This window comes from Aptenodytes forsteri, unplaced genomic scaffold, assembly GCF_000699145.1.
Source record: "Aptenodytes forsteri isolate BGI_AS27 unplaced genomic scaffold, ASM69914v1 Scaffold216, whole genome shotgun sequence".
In the NCBI taxonomy this organism is placed as follows: Eukaryota; Metazoa; Chordata; class Aves; order Sphenisciformes; family Spheniscidae; genus Aptenodytes; species Aptenodytes forsteri.
In genome coordinates this window covers 573,612-592,041 of record NW_008796114.1, presented here as the reverse complement: position 1 = coordinate 592,041, position 18,430 = coordinate 573,612, and the positions used below count along the sequence as shown (strand labels likewise).

The 18,430-nt window shown below is 42.7% G+C and overlaps 1 protein-coding gene across 1 annotated transcript in view; it reads left to right on the top strand.

Moving 5' to 3' along the window:
• Positions 1-331: 331 nt before the first annotated feature.
• USF3 (upstream transcription factor family member 3) overlaps positions 332-18,430 on the top strand; it is a 22,455-nt gene continuing 4,356 nt past the window's right edge. Inside the window, exons 1-6 of the mRNA XM_019474108.1 lie at positions 332-459; positions 1,333-1,397; positions 3,647-3,675; positions 5,850-5,932; positions 7,490-7,586; positions 8,723-16,531. Coding sequence (XP_019329653.1) covers positions 1,351-1,397; positions 3,647-3,675; positions 5,850-5,932; positions 7,490-7,586; positions 8,723-15,201 — 6,735 coding nt within the window. The 5' untranslated portion in view covers positions 332-459; positions 1,333-1,350 and the 3' untranslated portion in view covers positions 15,202-16,531. The remainder of the gene's footprint in view (positions 460-1,332; positions 1,398-3,646; positions 3,676-5,849; positions 5,933-7,489; positions 7,587-8,722; positions 16,532-18,430) is intronic.

Sequence of the window (18,430 nt, the reverse complement as noted above, 5' to 3'; positions counted from 1 at the left end):
CAGTTAATCTTTACTGAACGAGAGCACTACATTCAATTAACCTTTTAGAGTATAAAGACTGGAGAACAGCATCTGAGTTCTGTTCTGGTACAATACAGATTATTTCTGTTAACTTTGCACACACATACACACAGGTGTGTGCACAGAGCCCTTTCCGAAGTGTATGCTTCAGTAGTTTGGGAGCTCTATAGATGGCTGGCTTTCTGGTTCGTAAGGATATTTTCTTTGTTTTTGATGTCAGTGTCAGTAATGGTAGGCTCGGTTTACGTTAAGAACTGCTTGGTGTTGAAAGTTATATTGAAAACCACCCCCACTTCCTCGCAGTACAAACAAACAAACAAACAAATACCCTAAAGATACGAAGCCTGTTAAAAGAAGCCGATGAGCTTTCCAGGAGGAGCCAGGGAGAGGTGAAGCCACGAAGAGTCTGAGGGCCCATGGGAAGAGTTGCAATAACAGGTTGGTTGGTGAGAGAATGAGCAGAAGCATGAAACTAAATATAGAGCTCAGCCTTATCAAAAAGCAAATTTTTATTTTTTCCTGTTGTCACCTACAGTATACTTCATGTTACTTGCTCTCTAAAATTCATTCGTCTGATAGATATATGTTCAACCATCATTGACTTAATCTCATCTTTTGTTTATTTTTTTCTTCATGTTTTTGTTTGTCTAAATACAGGCTACTGATGTGTTCAAGCTGAGGACAAGTTAGGTGCAATTTATTAGGCTGTTATGTATAACTTTATTTCATAACTTTATTTTTAACTGAATTTTATATATCTGAGAACATAGGGTGTCATTTTTGGCCATTTTAAGCTGTACATTAATTCAAGCAAGTAAGTTTTGTAATTTGCTACATTAATAGCACTCTAAATTTGTATTTAATAAAATGTCCTCATTGCAGCTTGTATTTTGCTTAGCATTCGTGCTTTATTTAGAACTGGGAATTGAATGCATATTCAGTTAGGAAGGGCTGATGAAAGAGAGTTCAGCTGTACCTCCTCCCATTCAAAAAACAATCATATACTCTTAATTTTCCTTCTTGCTTCCTTAAAGTAGTTGGGATTATAATTGGTTTTATATTTAAAGTAATTGAGGAAACGGAAACCAGTTCATTGTAGACAGTGGAGGTTCACAAAGCACCCCGATAGGTAACGTACTTCATTTTTAATGCTCACGTGACCAGCTGCTCTACATCAAGGTGATGGACTCGTGCGTACATTGTAGTATGGCCCTGTCCTTGTGGTCAAAGGCAAAATGATGTAACAAATGTTGTGTGCTAAGAATTCAGAAGAGTGCAGGAGTCGTTAATTCCTTCCACAATTTTCTTCAGGCTCTCTTCTCCGAAACCATGCCAGAGATGACAGAGAATGAGACACCCACTAAGAAGCAACATCGGTGAGTTTCTGTGGGAAAATGACTATTTTGTAGTTCTGTAGTCTGCGGTCACGTCGCAGTTATGAAGTTTCTAGCTAAAAGTTTGGCAATAAGGGTATTGACAAGAAGTTCTGAGGGTTGACCAGGGTTGATCCAAAAGTTTGGGAACTATGGCTGCAAAACTCCCTTTCTGTCTTCCCCTATTTATGCCGAATTATTTGTCGAAGACATGTCTACCTGGGCCACCTAGGCAACAGAGATTCTTTGATTATTACACTGACTATCCCAATGTGTATAAAACTGTGTTGCCACCTCGGTTAGAGTGCAGCCTGTATTATTGCGGAGACTCCTGGTAGATATTGGGGGGTCACTGTACTCGTTTTGACAGAGTAATTTAGATCTCTTCCTCAAATCCCAATGGAATCTGGATCTTACATCTCAAATGTCTGCTGGAACTCAAAATACATCTTGAGGTTGTAAAGCGACACTATGACCAAACTTTGTAACAAAGTGACTCAGAGCTCATTACAACTTTTCCAGGTTTTCGTTCCTTTGCAGTAGCATGTTGATCTAATACCTGATTGGTAGGGAAATCCTTCACTCCCTAGTTAAATACAGCATTCGTGTTATGCTAGGCGGCCACGTAGGACATCATTTATGATAAGAAAAGCTCAGAGAGAACAGTAATTTGTCCTACAGAAATTTTTTCAGTCTTCATGGATTTTGTGACCCCAAAATCCACAAAAAGCGGATTTTCTTACCCCACTAATAAGAGTATTTTGCATTCTGTATTGGTAATGGGAATCAAAGAGCAGCTGGATCTCTCTAGCCCTTATATTCTTGTGCATATTTAGGATATACGATCAATTCTGACTGGCAGGTGGTTGTTCTGAATATAAGTGGGAGAACTGTAGTTTACTGTAAAATAAGAAATTATTTTAAATGATAGTTTACATGCATTCCTGTTCTGGTGGCACAAGTTTTCAATGAACAGAAGATTCATCACTTCTTGAATAGTTGTAGAGCGGATGTGCAGGCTTCAGTTGGCATTTATTTGACTTGAAGATGTTCATCTTTAGGCATTATTTCTTAGCACACGTCCCCAGGTCTGACCATCTGCAGTAACATTACTGTCTTGTAATTATTGTCTAAGTTACTCTAGATGCACACTACTTTTGGCGAGTTACCAGAAATAAATGTATATCAACTCAAAGTGTAAAGGATACGCGCCCCATAGTAATCGCACGTGTCATCCCCATGTATCTTGCATTCTCACTTCAGATTCCTTGTTACATCTGGACTGTGCTGTAACAGTGGAAAAGGAGAGCAGGAGATGCTACCCTGCTTTTTGCATACTCTAGCCAAACATCTAGACTGCGAGTGGTCTGCTGGACAGAAATCTTTTGAAAGATCTTTTTTTTTCCTGAAATATTTCTTTTTCCAGAAAACACGTGCTTTGCTTTACTATACTTCCTGAAAAGACTTGGCTTACTGCGTGTATACAGTACATCTGATTTATATATGTAGAGTACACATTTGGAATTTATTGACTTCCAGCAAAGCAATTTGAGGCATTGCACAATGATTCTGGCCTGGTTGCCATCAGTCCAGAAATCCCAGGTGAACATCTGAAAAAAAAGACAACCCTCACATGCCCAAATTATACCTAGACAGAATTTTGAGGTAGTAAAGAACAACTGCAGAGGAATGGTAATTCTGGTTTCTCACACAAAGGAAGCATGTTTGATACCAGAAGGTATGATGTTTGAAGGTAACATGTCTGGAAAAATCAATTTGCATGGTAACATTTTCTCCTGTTTCATTGATCCAGTGAACGTAAAAGCAACATTTCAGGCAAATACTTAACTACCTTGTTGCTCAGAAATAGAACTAATTTTTTTAATATTTGGCCGTATTGTACACTGGATAGTGTAATAATTGTCCTGAACGGAAGCATAAAAATCCAGCTCTGCCCTATAAATATGTAACAATAATCAAATAGAGTATTATGCTGTGCCTTGTTACACTGAAATTGATTTAAGTCTGAACATGAATGAATTTTTGTTAGAAACTATTTAATACCAATGTATTAAAGACCAACGTATTTAAGACCAGTCCTTGCAAGTGTGACTTCTACTACGTTCTTGTTCACAGAGCAGAATATAATATTTAATATTTTTAGCTGTAATGGAAATAGAAGAAATATTTGTTTGTCTGCAGAATTTTTCCCCTTCTGTTTCACATCACTGTTTTCCCTTTATGTTTCACAGAAAGAAAAACCGGGAGACACATAACGCAGGTAGGAACATTATGCTGTGTTGTTTGGTCTGGAAATAAGCACAGATGCTTTGAACTAGTAAAACCTATTTTGCATGGAGAAGGTTCCTCCGTAGGAGTTTACTACACTTAAAAAACCCCCACCCTACTGAACACCTTTCTGTGTCCTTGCATAGAATATCTGTGCAGAAGGGCTTCTTGACTGTTTCTAGTTTGCTGTTTTCCACAGTACAAGGTTACAGTAGCACGCCCAAGTATGAAAGTATGACCATGCCCCTGGCTTTCCAATGCTAGTAAACTAAGAAGGAAACAATTTCAGTTGTGTTCAATTCTAAAGGAAAATAAAGGCACAGGCATTCACACACAAATAATACCCACCTCTCTTAAAACAGAGACAGATATCCGACCCAAGAGCTTTAGAGGCTCCCTGGATTAGAAATATTCCTGTAGCCTGTCCCTGAGGCACCCAGCTGGATGTTGGCAACCCAGAAATTCTGTGCGAATACTGGCTATATGTTGCAGGAGTCGCATCCCTCGGGCAGTGACTAGTCAGTGTCTAGCTCCAATGGCAACTTCTACAAGTAGCAGCAGCAGGATGGACTGGGGAAGAGTCTGACAGGTTTTGGCTTGGCTTATCCTAAGAAATTTATTCCAGTTCTTCTTTTATTAAACAGCACTATTGTGTGGTCTTCCCAAACTCAACTGGAAAAACCACTGACTAGTTTCCACGTGACGGCTGTGGAATATAGTGCTTGTCGGGCTGTGCCCAGGGTGTGGCCAATTTCTTAAGGATTAAGAAGTATCAGGAAAGAGTCTTATAAAGTTTACTTCTAAGATTGCCGACCTCGTTCTAATTCTCAGTTCCCGTTTTACTTGCTGATAGCTTTCCAAAGTCTTCATCTACTGGGCTGAATTCTGCAAGACCAGCTCCCTCCAACCCTGTAGCTTGCTTAGTCATTAATATCTGGACAAGCTGAGTAGAGTGTGGAAAATATTATCAAAACAAAGGAATAGCACTTCACCAACCACTGTGATATCTGTATGTATTAGTAAGATATATAAAAATTAAGTCCCAAGGATCACGTGTTTTAACGTTTATACAGCTGCTCTGATTTACATGGTAAATTTCTTGCAGAAGAGACTTTGTCTTGCTGTTTAGTGTATTTAGGCCTGTCTCTGTCAACACCACCAGTCTGTCCTGAAATACAAAAAATAATTTAGTAGTTTGAGAAATGTAAATTGAGGTGACAGACTACTGAAATAAACCTGTTTAAATTAAATCAGTATGTCCTTTGTAAAGGAGCACGATGAAATATACTCACCTGTGGATCACTGTGTGTTTCTGTGTGCTACCAAAAGCAGCCCGGCTGTGCAAACCACAAGGCGATACTCGGCACAATGAATGAACGACACATTGATTTGAATCTTGACAAAGCCGTGACAGAACTTTTTGGGAAAAAGGCATCTAATAGTTTTAGTTTGCGTAGAGGTAAATGATGTCACTAGGGGACTATAAAAGAAGCATTTTCTGACCTTCTTCAAAATAGGTAATTCACCGGAAATACTGTTCATTCAGTATTTTCTTCACTCCTGTCATAATTAGTTCTTGCGGAACAGTTATACCTTTGAACATAAAAAAGAGTAACAGATAGTCCATATACCTAAGAGCTTCAGCTATATTCAGTGTTGGCTGCTCCATCAATATAAATGTAAAATTAAGATTGAAAACTGGTAAAATCTAAATTTTTTCTCTTTTGGTGCTAAACTTGACATTAGTATTTAAGAGACATGGATTTCCTTCCCAAATCTGAAACCGATTCTTTCCATAATCTTGGTTCATTTGCTTTCTGTATGCCTAAATTTAATCAATCTGCCTTGTGAGAAGAGTGCCATAAAACTCAGCTAGACAGCATAATCAAAACCTGAATTTTGAGTTGCAGTAATGCTTTTCCACAAAGGGGTCCAGAACATCCCCACCTTTTAAAGATATTGCTGCTTATGTTACAGCTCTCAATTCCGCTTATTAATTTAATAACTGAGGTTTATTTTGGGGAATTTTTTTCCTCTCTCAAGTTACTAAGGCTTCCAATATGTCATGAAATAATGTATTTAAGAGCCCTTGCATTGGTACTAGTTGTGCTGCTGTTGTGCTGACTTGCCCAACCAGATGACACAGCACGTACTATTTTTGCTTAGTGGAGAGACATCGAAAGAAGAAGATTAATGCTGGGATAAACAGAATTGGAGAACTCATTCCCTGCTCTCCAGCACTTAAGCAGGTGAGTGTCCGTTCAGAAGTGCATGCAAGTTTCCTGTAAAATGCTTGTGTGGTTCCTTGTCTGTAGAAGTATACTTATTTTGCTGTTTGTATTAGGAAGAAGGCAAAACTGTCTGAATTAATATGCTCGAAAATCTTATTAGTATTTTTAAAATTATTTGTAATAGAATTCTTTTTTGGAAGTGCAGGGCCACATGAATGTAATTACTCAGATTTTGAGCGTTTTATCTGAAGGTGTTGCATATGACTGCTGAAGGAATGAAACGGTACGAGTTGGACATGTGACTGATTTTCTCCTCAATTCATACATGCAGTGTTTTTGAGGAGGTGTAAGCTAGACTAATTTTCCCACAGTGATTTGGTCAGCTTGCTGATGCCTGCCTGTGCGTTTGATTCACAGCTTCCCAAAGTTCTCGTTCAGGGTGCCTGAACGTTGGTAACAACAGAAGGTAAAAATCCAGTCTCGGCTGCTGCCTGCCCTGTTGCGTTGAGTGGATGGATAGCTGTTCACCCTTTCCTCTGGAGGAGGGGTGGCAGGCTAGACAGAAGTAGGTTGGGTCTGGCTGGTGGGTTGCTGGTTACGTTGTGCAGCTCGTTTGTCAAGTCATTTTCTACTGATGCTGTTTAATGTAGTGTGTATAATGCGCGAGTGGTGAAAGCTATGGGTTAAGCAAGATCGTTTTTCGAGTCATTCTCCAATCCCTTCTCTGCCTTTTGCTGGTGATCACTTAATGTCCTAAGAGGTAACTAGAATTGCATGCATGCTTATTTTTGTTGTCTTTTGTAAAATGGAATGAAAGCAATTCAGAAAGGAAGAATAATAATAATAATAATAGTAAGTTAAGACAGTGTCCTTGTGAAAGATGAAGCAAGACAAATGGTTTGAGTTTGAGGCACAGAAGCATCTTTTTCGAGACAGAGCCATCTACAGCAGAGGCTGTTCCTACAGAACAGTAGAAGAAGAAATTAAGAAATGAACGAGGGGTTTTGCAGACCGAATAAGCATAGTTTCATAAAAAGAAGATGGTGGAGGAGTTATGGCAGACTTTCCATATTCTCTAGTATATTAGTTTCAAAGTTATGCACACACCTCCCTGGATAATTGTTCCACATCTGTTTCTTTCCTAATAAAATATTTACACGGCAGTATCTTGGAAATTTCATATGATGTATATGTTTACTAGTGAACGAGAATATTAGGCTACTCAGCAAGCAATGATGCTTGCTGTTCATTTCTGTGGCCCTAGTATCTAGCTTTAGGCATCGGAAAAAGTCAGCTCCAGCATTGAAAATGTTATTCTGTAAAAACTCATGGCATTTTAGGGTCAATATCACTCATGAAACCTGCAGTTCATCTAAGGAAAAAAAAAAACCAAAACCAACCAAACAAACAAAACCCCAAAAGCCCCACAAAAAAACCCCCAACAATATTCAGAGAATCATTTGGGTTAGCACATTTTTAAAGTGAAGACTCTTGGAGCAAGTGCAATCTCATTGGTAATGGATCTACCAATGATAGACCTTTCTCCTAATTTTGTATGCATGTTTTCTTTTAAAGAGCAAGAACATGATCCTGGATCAGGCCTTTAAGTATATAACAGAAATGAAAAGACAGAACGATGAACTTCTGTTAAATGGAGGGAACAATGAACAGGGTGAGTACAGATGCTGCTGGAGGCTCTAGAATTTCTGTCGCTCGCTTCCACTGTGTGTCTGTTCGTACTGACTAACAACAAAGCCTGGATTGACAAACTTGGGAATCCCAAGACATTATGCACATACAGGAAAAACGCAGCTGCTTAGAATATCTTGAAACAAGAGGGCAAGAGAATGCCCAAGTGCATGTTCTTGCACGTAGCTATGAGATAATGAAGCAATTGCATTGTGATGTAAAGTAATTACAGAGCTTATAGGTGATGCAACATCATCTAGTAGATTCTGTCCTGATTTATTCTACTGTAGTGACCAGAACGACTTCTGACAAACTTCAGTTAGATTTTTTCATTGAAAGCATGGAGTTTCCTTCATGCATAGAGCTATTTTTTCCTTTCAAATGCTATAAAAGTAATAACAGACTATTTTTTAAAAATCTAATGCATCATATAAAATCTTCTTGAACAGATGTGTAAAAATACAGTGATGGAGGTATGACAGAAATAATCTCAGAGCTAATGTTTGGTTTGTGATTTTTATTTCTCCCCATAGAATGGAATTCGAAATAGTTTATTTTTATCTTGTCAATGTAATTGGGTTTGAAAAACCTAAGTGATTTGCCTAGTTAGGTAAGCCATCTCCAAGTGCATTGCTGGTTTTCGTGGCTTTACATAAGTGCCTTGTATTTAATTTTGCATATCATTTTTAGATATAATGAAACTTAATTGTCCTGGAAAGCCATGAGATTGTCAATTACATAAAAACAGTTTTAGTGTTTGCAAGGGAGCAGGGAAAAGAAAAAGATAAATTAATGTGCTCGTATTTCTTTCAGTAATTAAACAATTTGATTACTGTTTAGTTTCATCTGAGTTTGTCCTGATGTTTTTTCTAACTAAATGATTTGACATATTCTGCTATTGGTAACGGAATAGTCTGAGGTTCATTCGCTTTCCTGCTCAGTTGAGAGGCTTAGCAGGATAAGAGTCTTCAGTTATGTTATGTTAACCATTTGAAGAGAGCATACATTATTAACACTTTATTTCAATACTACATAGTATTTACTCTCCAAGTCATGTGGTAACATTACCTAGTATTTGCGCTGGTGCTGATGTAATGGAGTGCTCTCACTGTTTTGTAGCTGAAGAGATAAAAAAACTCCGGAAACAGTTGGATGAACTGCAAAAGGAAAACGGGAGATACATCGAACTACTGAAAGCAAATGATATTTGCCTGTATGATGACCCTACAATCCACTGGAAGGGAAATCTCAAAAATGCAAAGGTCTCGGTTGTTATTCCCGGTGATCAGGTTCAAAAGAACATCATTGTCTATTCAAATAGGAGTCAACCCAATGGAAATAACCAGGGAGCATCTGTCCAGGGAATAACATTTAACGTTGGTCACAATTTACAAAAGCAAACAGCCAATGTTGTACCAGTCCAGAGAACTTGCAACCTAGTGACTCCTGTGACGATTTCCGGTATTTACCCCACAGAAAACAAGCCATGGTCGCAAACTACAGTTTCTCCGCTGGCATCCACTCAGACAGCTCCAGCGGGGAACGTTCTTGAGCTTTCCACCCTGGAGAATGAGCGGGGCGTGCTCGCCGCTGCTACTGCCAGCTCACAGAGCGCATCTCAATCCGGAACAGAACGGGAACTACAGTGTTCTTCAAGTAATGCACCACAGAATGATCAAAATCTCCCCAAAAGTAGAAATGATGAGGAGGGCACTAAATTAACAAAGAAAACACTCCTGCAGGGAATCAGCCTTCCTTCCAGTGCCTCCACGGAATCCTCCCAAGTTCAACAGGTGAATACAACTTGCTCAAATACACAGAATTCTAGGAGCGACCTTCAGGAAAGCTGTGTCATTTCAACCACGGACACAGTTTGTATGCCATCTGTGAGACTGTCTACTGCAGATAGTTCTTCCTCTGTAAACGTCCTCAAAAGTACAGACTTAGTAAGTAGTGCTGGGATGCCTGTGACTTCGGCAGCAGAAGGAGTTAAGGCTGCGACGGGAATAAGCACTCTGCCTGCCAGTCCCCTAGAGAACTGCTGGTCTTTTTCAGGCTCTTCAGGCGTTGGCGCTTCAGACTTGAAAAACATGAGTAGCCTTACACGGATGCCTTCAGCTGGAAACACACAGACCACGTGGACAACTTTGCAGCTAGCGGGAAATACTGTTCAGCCATTAAGCCAAACGCCATCCGGTATAATGACTGCACTATTAAATGAACCAGTGAATGGTGCTGGTGCTGTATCTTCTGCTCACAGCAGGCCTTTGACTACAAGTATCAGTTTGAATACTTCTCTGCCTGGAGATGGCCAGGCAGCTGAACAGATTGTAGTTACCTTGCCCTCGTGCCCACCCTTACCTATGCAGCCATTAATCAGCCAGCCACAGGTTAAAACTCAGGCTGCAGGAAATATCCTTCCATTAAATTCAGCTATGCAGGTGATTCAGATGGCTCAGCCAGTCGCGTCAGCTGTTACAGGAGCACCAGCTAACCAGAATGTCATCATTCTGCAGCCTCCAAACCCCGCTCCGTGCCCTCCAATTGTGAGGGCAGAAGTTCCCAGCCAAAATGTTAGTCAGCAAATTGTAATTATACAGGCTGCTAATCAGAATCCTCTTCCCCTCCTCTCCGCTCAGCCTTCTGCTTCTGTAAGAGTTCCCGTGAACGGGCCGACTGCAATCGCGAACTCTAGCAGCTCCATACAAAATGCCCCTCTTCCACAGACTTTTGGAGGGAAACACCTTGTCCATATATTACCAAGACCATCTTCTTTGCCATCTTCTAGCTCTACGCAAACGTTTTCAGTTACAATGTCAAATCAACAGCATCCTCAAACTATCTCATTAAACGGGCAGCTTTTTGCATTGCAGCCTGTGATGTCTTCATCTGGAGCTTCAAATCAAGCCCCTATGCAAATTATTCAACCCACCACCAGCGAAGATCCAAATACCAATGTTGCCCTCAACACATTTGGTGCTTTAGCTAACCTCAATCAAAGCATATCGCAAATGGCTGGACAGAGCTGCTTACACTTGTCCCTCAGCCACCCTACCAATCCCACAACTGTCAATAACCAGATTGCCACAGTTAACTGTGTGTCATTACCAACTTCTGTGGCATCTTCAGTACCTGCGGAGGTTTCGGTATTGACTAGTGTGTCTAATTCAATAAATACTTCCCCAAAAAAAGCAGCTGCTGGCTTGCCATCCAATGCAAAATCAAAAAGGACAAACAAAAAGCCAAGTACAAAGAAGCACCAAGCAGTCAACAGTAAAGTGTCCTGTCTAGCAGTTCCTTGCAAAGATGCAGGGAAGGTGGACTGTGTTCCCATGGAAACGGTGGCAAAGCATTCAAACGGTGAGGGGCTGCATTCAAACGGTGAAAACGCTCCAGCAGTATCGCAAGCTTTAACGACATCACAGGCAAGCAGTGTGGCAGCATCGAGTGGCATCAGTGTTTCTGACTGTCATTCCAAAGAGACTGCGAGCTCTGAACAGGCAGTGAAAACCTGCTCTGTCCCCGAGCCAAGCTCGGCAGAGGCGCCCGCTTCCTCACCACTGGCGTCCGTGGTGTCAGAGCAGCTGGCGCTCGTCCTGCCGGCTGCCAAAGAAGCTGCTCCTCGCCAGCAGGCCCGTGGGTCTCAGAACCGTCCACCAACCGGCTCTGCCTTGTCAGAGTCTCCCAAACCCTGTGAACCCCCCAGCACCTTAACGTCCTCTCGTACCGAAGCACATGTGACACATTCTCAGGTTGCTGGGACCTCAGCAGCACAGAACAGCACAGCAGGTCATACTTCCAAGGCAGGAACGATTTCGGAGTCCTGCAACGTTGTGCAGGATTCCTCAGTGGTAATGCAAGATGCGGACTTGTTAGAAGGACAGGGTCTAACCAAAATGCTCTCTGATCTCACGAAAGAAAGAACAGCTGTGGAAAAAACCTCTTCATTTACTGTTCAGGGGGAGCATTCTAATTTTCCCATGGAAAACTCTAAATCGGCAGAATCAAATGTCGATTTGCCTGAGAAGCAGGAACTCTTGCTAATGAACACAGAAGGTGATACTCTCTCCCAGCATCACTCCTGCATTTCTGATCAGGAAGTAGTCAGTGCTTCCCTTATCGCTAGCAGGCAGGCAGACTCTCCGATGTCAACTAGCTCTGGCAGCAGTCGAGGCTTCTCAGTTGCATCTATGTTGCCAGATACCACCAGAGAAGACGTTACTAGCAGCACCGCAACCAGTACGTGCAACAGCTGCACATTTTCAGAACAGACTGACATTGTAGCTCTTGCAGCAAGAGCTATTTTTGACCAGGAAAACCTTGAGAAAGGTGGAGGAGGAATACAGGTTAACATGAGGGATGCCATCTCTAAGTCAACTGAGGTTGCACCGTTGGAGAGAGAGCAACAGCCTTTTAAACCTCAAGCAGTAAAAGAAAACAATGCAGGGCCGTTGGAAGCGGCACCAAACAAATTCAGTGCTCAAGATACAGTACAGACAAATGTCGATAGACAGGTTGAAAAGCCAAGCTGCTCTGTAGGAGGTGTGGAAACATCAAACACTTCTTTGCAGATTTCCACTTCCCAGTCACCAAGCATAACCAGTTTAAGCGTGAATAATCTAATACACCAGAGTCGCATTGTGCATCCCCTTGTGAGTTGCTCGAGTTTGTCCCAGTCTTCAGAGCCAGCAAGTGTCCCTGCAACTGTGAGCCTCTCCCTTCCATCTAGCACATATGTCAATCAGTCTCCAGGACCCGCTATGATGAGTGAATATGCTCAGGAACAACTGAATGCTGTTAGGGCAAGCACCATGCAGGTGCCCCAGCTGCAGGAATCGCACTTAAAGCAGCAAAATCATGAAGGTCGCAAAGACTCTGCCAAGCGGGCTGTTCAAGATGACCTTCTACTTTCTACGGCAAAGAGGCAAAAGCAGTGCCAGACAACGCCCATAAGGCTTGAAGGGATGGCGTTGATGAACCGAACACCAGAGAGTATTGCTGATCAAACGCAGATGCTAGTCAGTCAGATTCCTCCTAATTCATCCAATTCGGTGGCATCTGTGAGCAATCAAGGGCACACAGATGGCCTTAATAGGTTATTCCCATCAAACAGCAACTTTGTAACACCAGCTTTGAGACAAACTGAAGTTCAGTGTGCTTCTCAGCCATCAATTTCAGAGCAGCAAGGCCAGGCAGGGCAGCACTTGCAGCCAATTCAACATGTTCCTGCTCAAGGCGTATCTCACCTTCACAGTAATCATCCATACTTAAAGCAACAGCAGGCTGGTCAGTTAAGAGAAAGGCACCACTTGTATCAGCTGCAGCACCATGTCACTCACGGGGAAAACTCAGTCCACTCTCAAGCCCACAGCGTCCACCAACAGCGAACAATACAGCAGGAGGTGCAGATGCAAAAGAAGCGAAATCTCATCCAGGGAACACAAGCCACACAACTTTCTCTACAGCAAAAACACCACGGAAGTGATCAAACACGGCAAAAAGGTGGTCAGCCTCATCCTCACCACCAGCAAATGCAGCAGCAGATGCAGCAGCACTTTGGAGCTTCCCAGCCTGAAAAGAACTGTGAAAATCCTGCAACAAGCAGAAACCATCATAACCACCCTCAGAGCCATATAAATCAGGATATTATGCATCAACAGCAGCAAGATGTTAGCAGCAGACAGCAAGGTTCAGCTTCTGAGCATGTGTCAGGGCACAATCAGATGCAGAGACTTCTGACCTCAAGGGGCTTAGAGCAGCAAATGGTGTCCCAGGCAAGTATCGTAACCAGACCATCAGATATGACATGCACCCCTCACAGGCAGGAAAGAAACAGAGTTTCCAGCTACTCTGCTGAGGCGCTCATTGGGAAGACGCCCTCTAATTCGGAACAGAGAATAGGAATATCTCTTCAAGGCCCTAGGGTTTCTGACCAGCTTGAAATGAGAAGCTATCTTGATGTTTCTAGAAATAAAGGGTTGGTCATTCATAATATGCAGGGCCGCTTATCTGTCGACCATACAGTTGGCTCAGATGTGCAGCGCCTTTCCGATTGTCAAACATTTAAGCCAGCTGGACCCAATCAACAACCGACGGGCAATTTTGACGTACAGGCTTCAAGAAACAGTGAAATTGGTAATTCTGTGTCATCCCTCAGGGGCATGCAGTCACAAGCTTTTCGAATCGGCCAAAATACTGGGCCGTCCATAGAAAGACAGAAGAGATTGCCCTACCAGCCAGTACAGGGTATTCCAACAGGAAATACCCTGCCATCAAGGGAAAATGAAAACACGTGCCACCAAAGTTTTATGCAGAGTTTACTCGCCCCTCACCTTGGAGACCAAGTTAGTGGAAGCCAAAGATCAATCCCAGAACATCAAAGGAACACGCAGTGCGGCGCCTCCTCCACAATTGAGTACAACTGCCCCCCAGCACGGGAGAGCGTCCACATCCGAAGAGACGGTGATGGCCAGAGCAGGGAGAGCTGTGACATGTCTATTGGTGCAATTAACACAAGGAACAGTTCTTTGAATATTCCTTTTTCGAGTTCTTCTTCCTCGGGGGATATTCAGGGTCGCAATACAAGCCCAAACATCTCTGTGCAGAAGTCCAATCCCATGAGGATGACGGACAGTCATGGAACTAAGAGCCACATGAATACGCCTGTTTCTAGCAACATGCATGGAGTTGTGAGGCCAACTCACCCTCACCCTGCAGTTTCTCACGGAAATGGCGAGCAAGGGCAACCTTCTGTTCGTCAGCCAAATTCTTCAGTTACTCAGCGGTCAAGGCATCCTCTGCAAGATAATGGAGGTTCTAAAATACGTCAGCCTGAAAGGAATCGATCTGGAAATCAAAGACATGGAAACGTCTTTGACCCTAGTCTTCCCCATCTTCCTCTGTCCACCAGCGGCAGCATGATCCTTGGGCGCCAGCAGTCTGCGATAGAAAAAAGAGGAAGCATTGTCCGATTTATGTCTGATGGCCCTCAAGTGTCTAATGATAATGCGGCCCCCGACCAACATACTCTCTCTCAGAATTTTGGATTCCCTTTTATTCCGGAGGGTGGCATGAATCCACCAATAAATGCCAATACCTCTTTCATCCCACCGGTCACTCAGCCTAGTGCCACTCGAACACCAGCTCTAATCCCGGTCGATCCTCAGAATACCCTGCCATCCTTCTATCCTCCTTACTCTCCTGCCCATCCCACCCTTTCCAATGACATTTCTATCCCTTACTTTCCCAATCAAATGTTTCCTAACCCAAGCACGGAGAAGCCGAGTAGTGGAAGCTTAAACAATCGATTTGGATCCATTTTGTCTCCTCCCAGGCCTGTTGGTTTTGCTCAGCCAAGTTTTCCTTTGCTTCCGGATATGCCGCCGATGCACATGACCAACACGTCGCACTTATCCAATTTTAACTTGACGTCTTTGTTTCCAGAAATAGCCACAGCTCTTCCTCCAGATGGTTCAGCAATGTCGCCTTTGCTTTCCATTGCAAACACATCTGCTTCAGATTCTTCCAAGCAGTCCTCAAACCGACCTGCCCACAATATAAGCCATATTCTAGGTCACGACTGCAGCTCAGCTGTATGAAAACTGATAGACTGACTTCTAGTCTGATGCGTTGTTTATATATTTAAGAAGAAGAGAGTGGATCTTACTGGCATCCCTGAAGAGACCATTCATAGCATCACTGTTTATTTGCCTAAATGTATGTATATGGGTACCTTTCGTATTTATATACACACTGTATTTCCATCCACCTTACTAACTTTAAAGCACCAGTGCCTATAGCAATGCTTACTTACTAGTAAACAGTAAGGACGCAACTTTTAGAGCTGTGCAAATATTGGTTGTTGATTTTCCAACAATCAAGTTTGATGTCCGATTGTTCCAGGGTAAGGGCCGCCCTCAGTAATACATGGATGTAAAGAAAGGAGTGAGAGCATCCATATGGGAGACAGGAAACAAATGCTACAGGTTTCGTTTTGTTTCTGATGCGTTTACCTGAAACTACAGATAAACTTGAAGTGGCTTGGGTTTCTCTTTTTCCTTTGTAAAATACCTTCAGAAGCCTCAACACAAGTCAAATCTGTGTTAACCCAGCGTTAATTGATAAAGACGTTTGTTGTACAGCTTTTGTCTGTTTGAAGCTTGTCACATGCACTTGACTTAAGGCTGACTTTACCTGGCAAAAATTACTATGTGTTTCCATGGTCAGCAATTAAAAATACCGGTTTGGAAAATTCAGATTTCTTTAAGCCATGACTTTCTGTTTCTAAGAAGAATTTTGTTTGGATCTGTTTTAACAATGGCTTCAGTTACTGCTGAATTTGGTCAGCCTTTTAACGTAGCTTACGAGTCCTTCTGATGTAGTCAGCGGAGACAGCAGTCGGATTTGTTGCCATTTCATTGTTTGTATGCTGCAAGTTACCTCAGGGTGGGTTTTGTACCTTGTTTAGCACCTTCTTAATGTCTTTTTTTTTTTTCCCCCCTCTCCTTCTCTTTGGCCCATGCTCAAACACCAGCTTTCTGGTTTCTGTGAGTGACAGCCCTTTGTTGTACCAGGCAGCACATGGGAGGAGGACTGAGCCTGTGGCATCCCGCAAAATGAGCGGGGATCCCTGTGGGCACAGTTTTTACTTAACGTTGCTGACAGGATCGGGGCCCAAGTTAATACCAGTACTTTGCACTTGAATGCACCTTTTGTCTATAAACGCGTATGATTGTGGCTGAAGGAGGAACATGAATGTGTCAAGACCTAAACGCTGCACACCGGGAAGACGTTGTGATTTGAGCACCACGAGGAAGGGGGATGCGTTTGTATGGGCGTGAGAGACGGTGAATGTGCATGCGCTGGCTGAGTCTCCAGTACTTTCACAAATTTCGGTCCCGTTTCTTTTAAAGGAAAGGGAAGAACTAGGTAAGTTTTATTTATTCAATGGTTCTGCAGTGTGATTTTTCTTAAAACAAGGCAGAAATATTTGTCTTTTATTTTTATGTGTTTGGAAATACCATTCTGGTTTTGATTCTTCAAATAACATAGCAACTTCAGGTCACCTTGTATGCAGTCCTCTCTCTACCAGCCGGGGAGTGGCAAAAACTGCTCCAGGGCCTCTTCTCTGGGCGGGGTAAGCTTGGAACACTTGTGTGTTGCCCACCAGTGCATGGTCTTTCTGCTCCTGGGACCTGTCACAGGTTCTTCCCCAGTGCCTCTCCTAGTGGGGGGGTTGGAGGAGAGCGGCATCCCTGGGATTTTTTTAGGGATCTTTTTTTCTTTGAAAAGCATAAAGGAAGATGTTCCTCCATCTCCAAGAAGAGGACCCACAAAGAGGGACCTGAAAGTTTTTTCCATAGCTTGACTGCCCAGGCCTCATTTTTGCTAAGTCCTTTTACACTGATCCAGGAAAGTAAAGAGGCTTTGGCATAAAAAAGAACTGGGCTATGTCTGTAGTCCGTCCTGACAATGTCTCCGCTCTTGTAACCTGTGGTCTGATGTTTTCCTGCAAAGTTAAGTAAAATGGTTCTGATTCAAATTGGGAATGACTTTGTAATTCGGATGGAGCTTATCTTAGGACACTAAATATAAGTGATGCATCAGTTCTCTGTGTTTATTAAAAGTAATAGATAATTTATTTCACTTCAAGGCAGCTTGTCTGAGTTTGACTGTGAAATGGGCTGCCGAAGTGTAGTTACCGACCAAATGGCAGCAACTGACGTGCAGAGCCATGCAGAGGAGGGTTAGGAATGACAGTCAGTCCTCAACTCCCACTAAGCACTCTGCAGGTCTGGGTGTTATCTGATGAGACTCTGATCAAATTGATTTCCCTAATGCAGCAGATTCTGAAGGGGCTGCCTCAGGTGGTGAAATGAGTTCCGTAACGATGAGTGGCTCCGTGGGTTGTGGGTGATAAAGACAGGGGGGTTGAATCAGCAGCTACGCTGTGCATTACATACTCGTCTAGACCATTTGGAGGGAAGCAAACCAACCATTCTTGCTCTCTTTAAATGGCATTGTGTGTGCAATGGTATATTTGGCTTTCAAGACAAATTAGTGAAAAATAAGCCCTGGCTTCCAGGACTTTATATAAAGATGTTAATCCTGCTCATCATTCCAAGCATTCACTTAGTACCACATTAGTTTCCTCTGCTGGGAAAATTCCACTACTTCATGATGTCTTTGAAAACTGGAGTGAGCTTGTAAGCTTATACGGACCAGTTATCAGTTGAAAATGTTCACAAGTCCATGGGGCCTGATGGGATTCACCCCAGGGTACTGAAGGAGCTAGCTGGTGTTACAGCAGGACCCCTCTCGATCATCTACCAAAGGTCTTGGGAGCCTGGGGAGGTCCCTGCTGACTGGAAGCTAGCCAATGTTATTCCCATCTACCAAAAGGGCGTGAGGAAAGAACCCAGGGAACTACAGACCTGTTAGTCTAACCGCAGTTCCTGGAAAAATTATGGAGAAGGTCAGACTGGGTACTACTGAAAGGCATTTAAAGAATAATGCAATCATCAGGCACAGTCAACATGGGTTCACAAGGGGAAAGTCCTGTTTAACCAATTTGATATCCTTCTACGATAAGGTCACCTGCCTAGTGGATGAAGGGAAGGTGGTGGATGTAGTTTTTCTGGATTTTACTAAGGTTTTGATAGTGTCCCTCACAGCATCCTTCTGGACAAGTTGTCCAGCTGTGGGATGAACGGGTTCATGGTGTGCTGGGTGAAGAACTGGCTGAAGGGCAGAGCTCAAAGAGTTGTAGTGAATGGGGCTACATCTGGCTGGCGACCAGTCACCAGCAGTGTTCCTCAGGGTTCAATT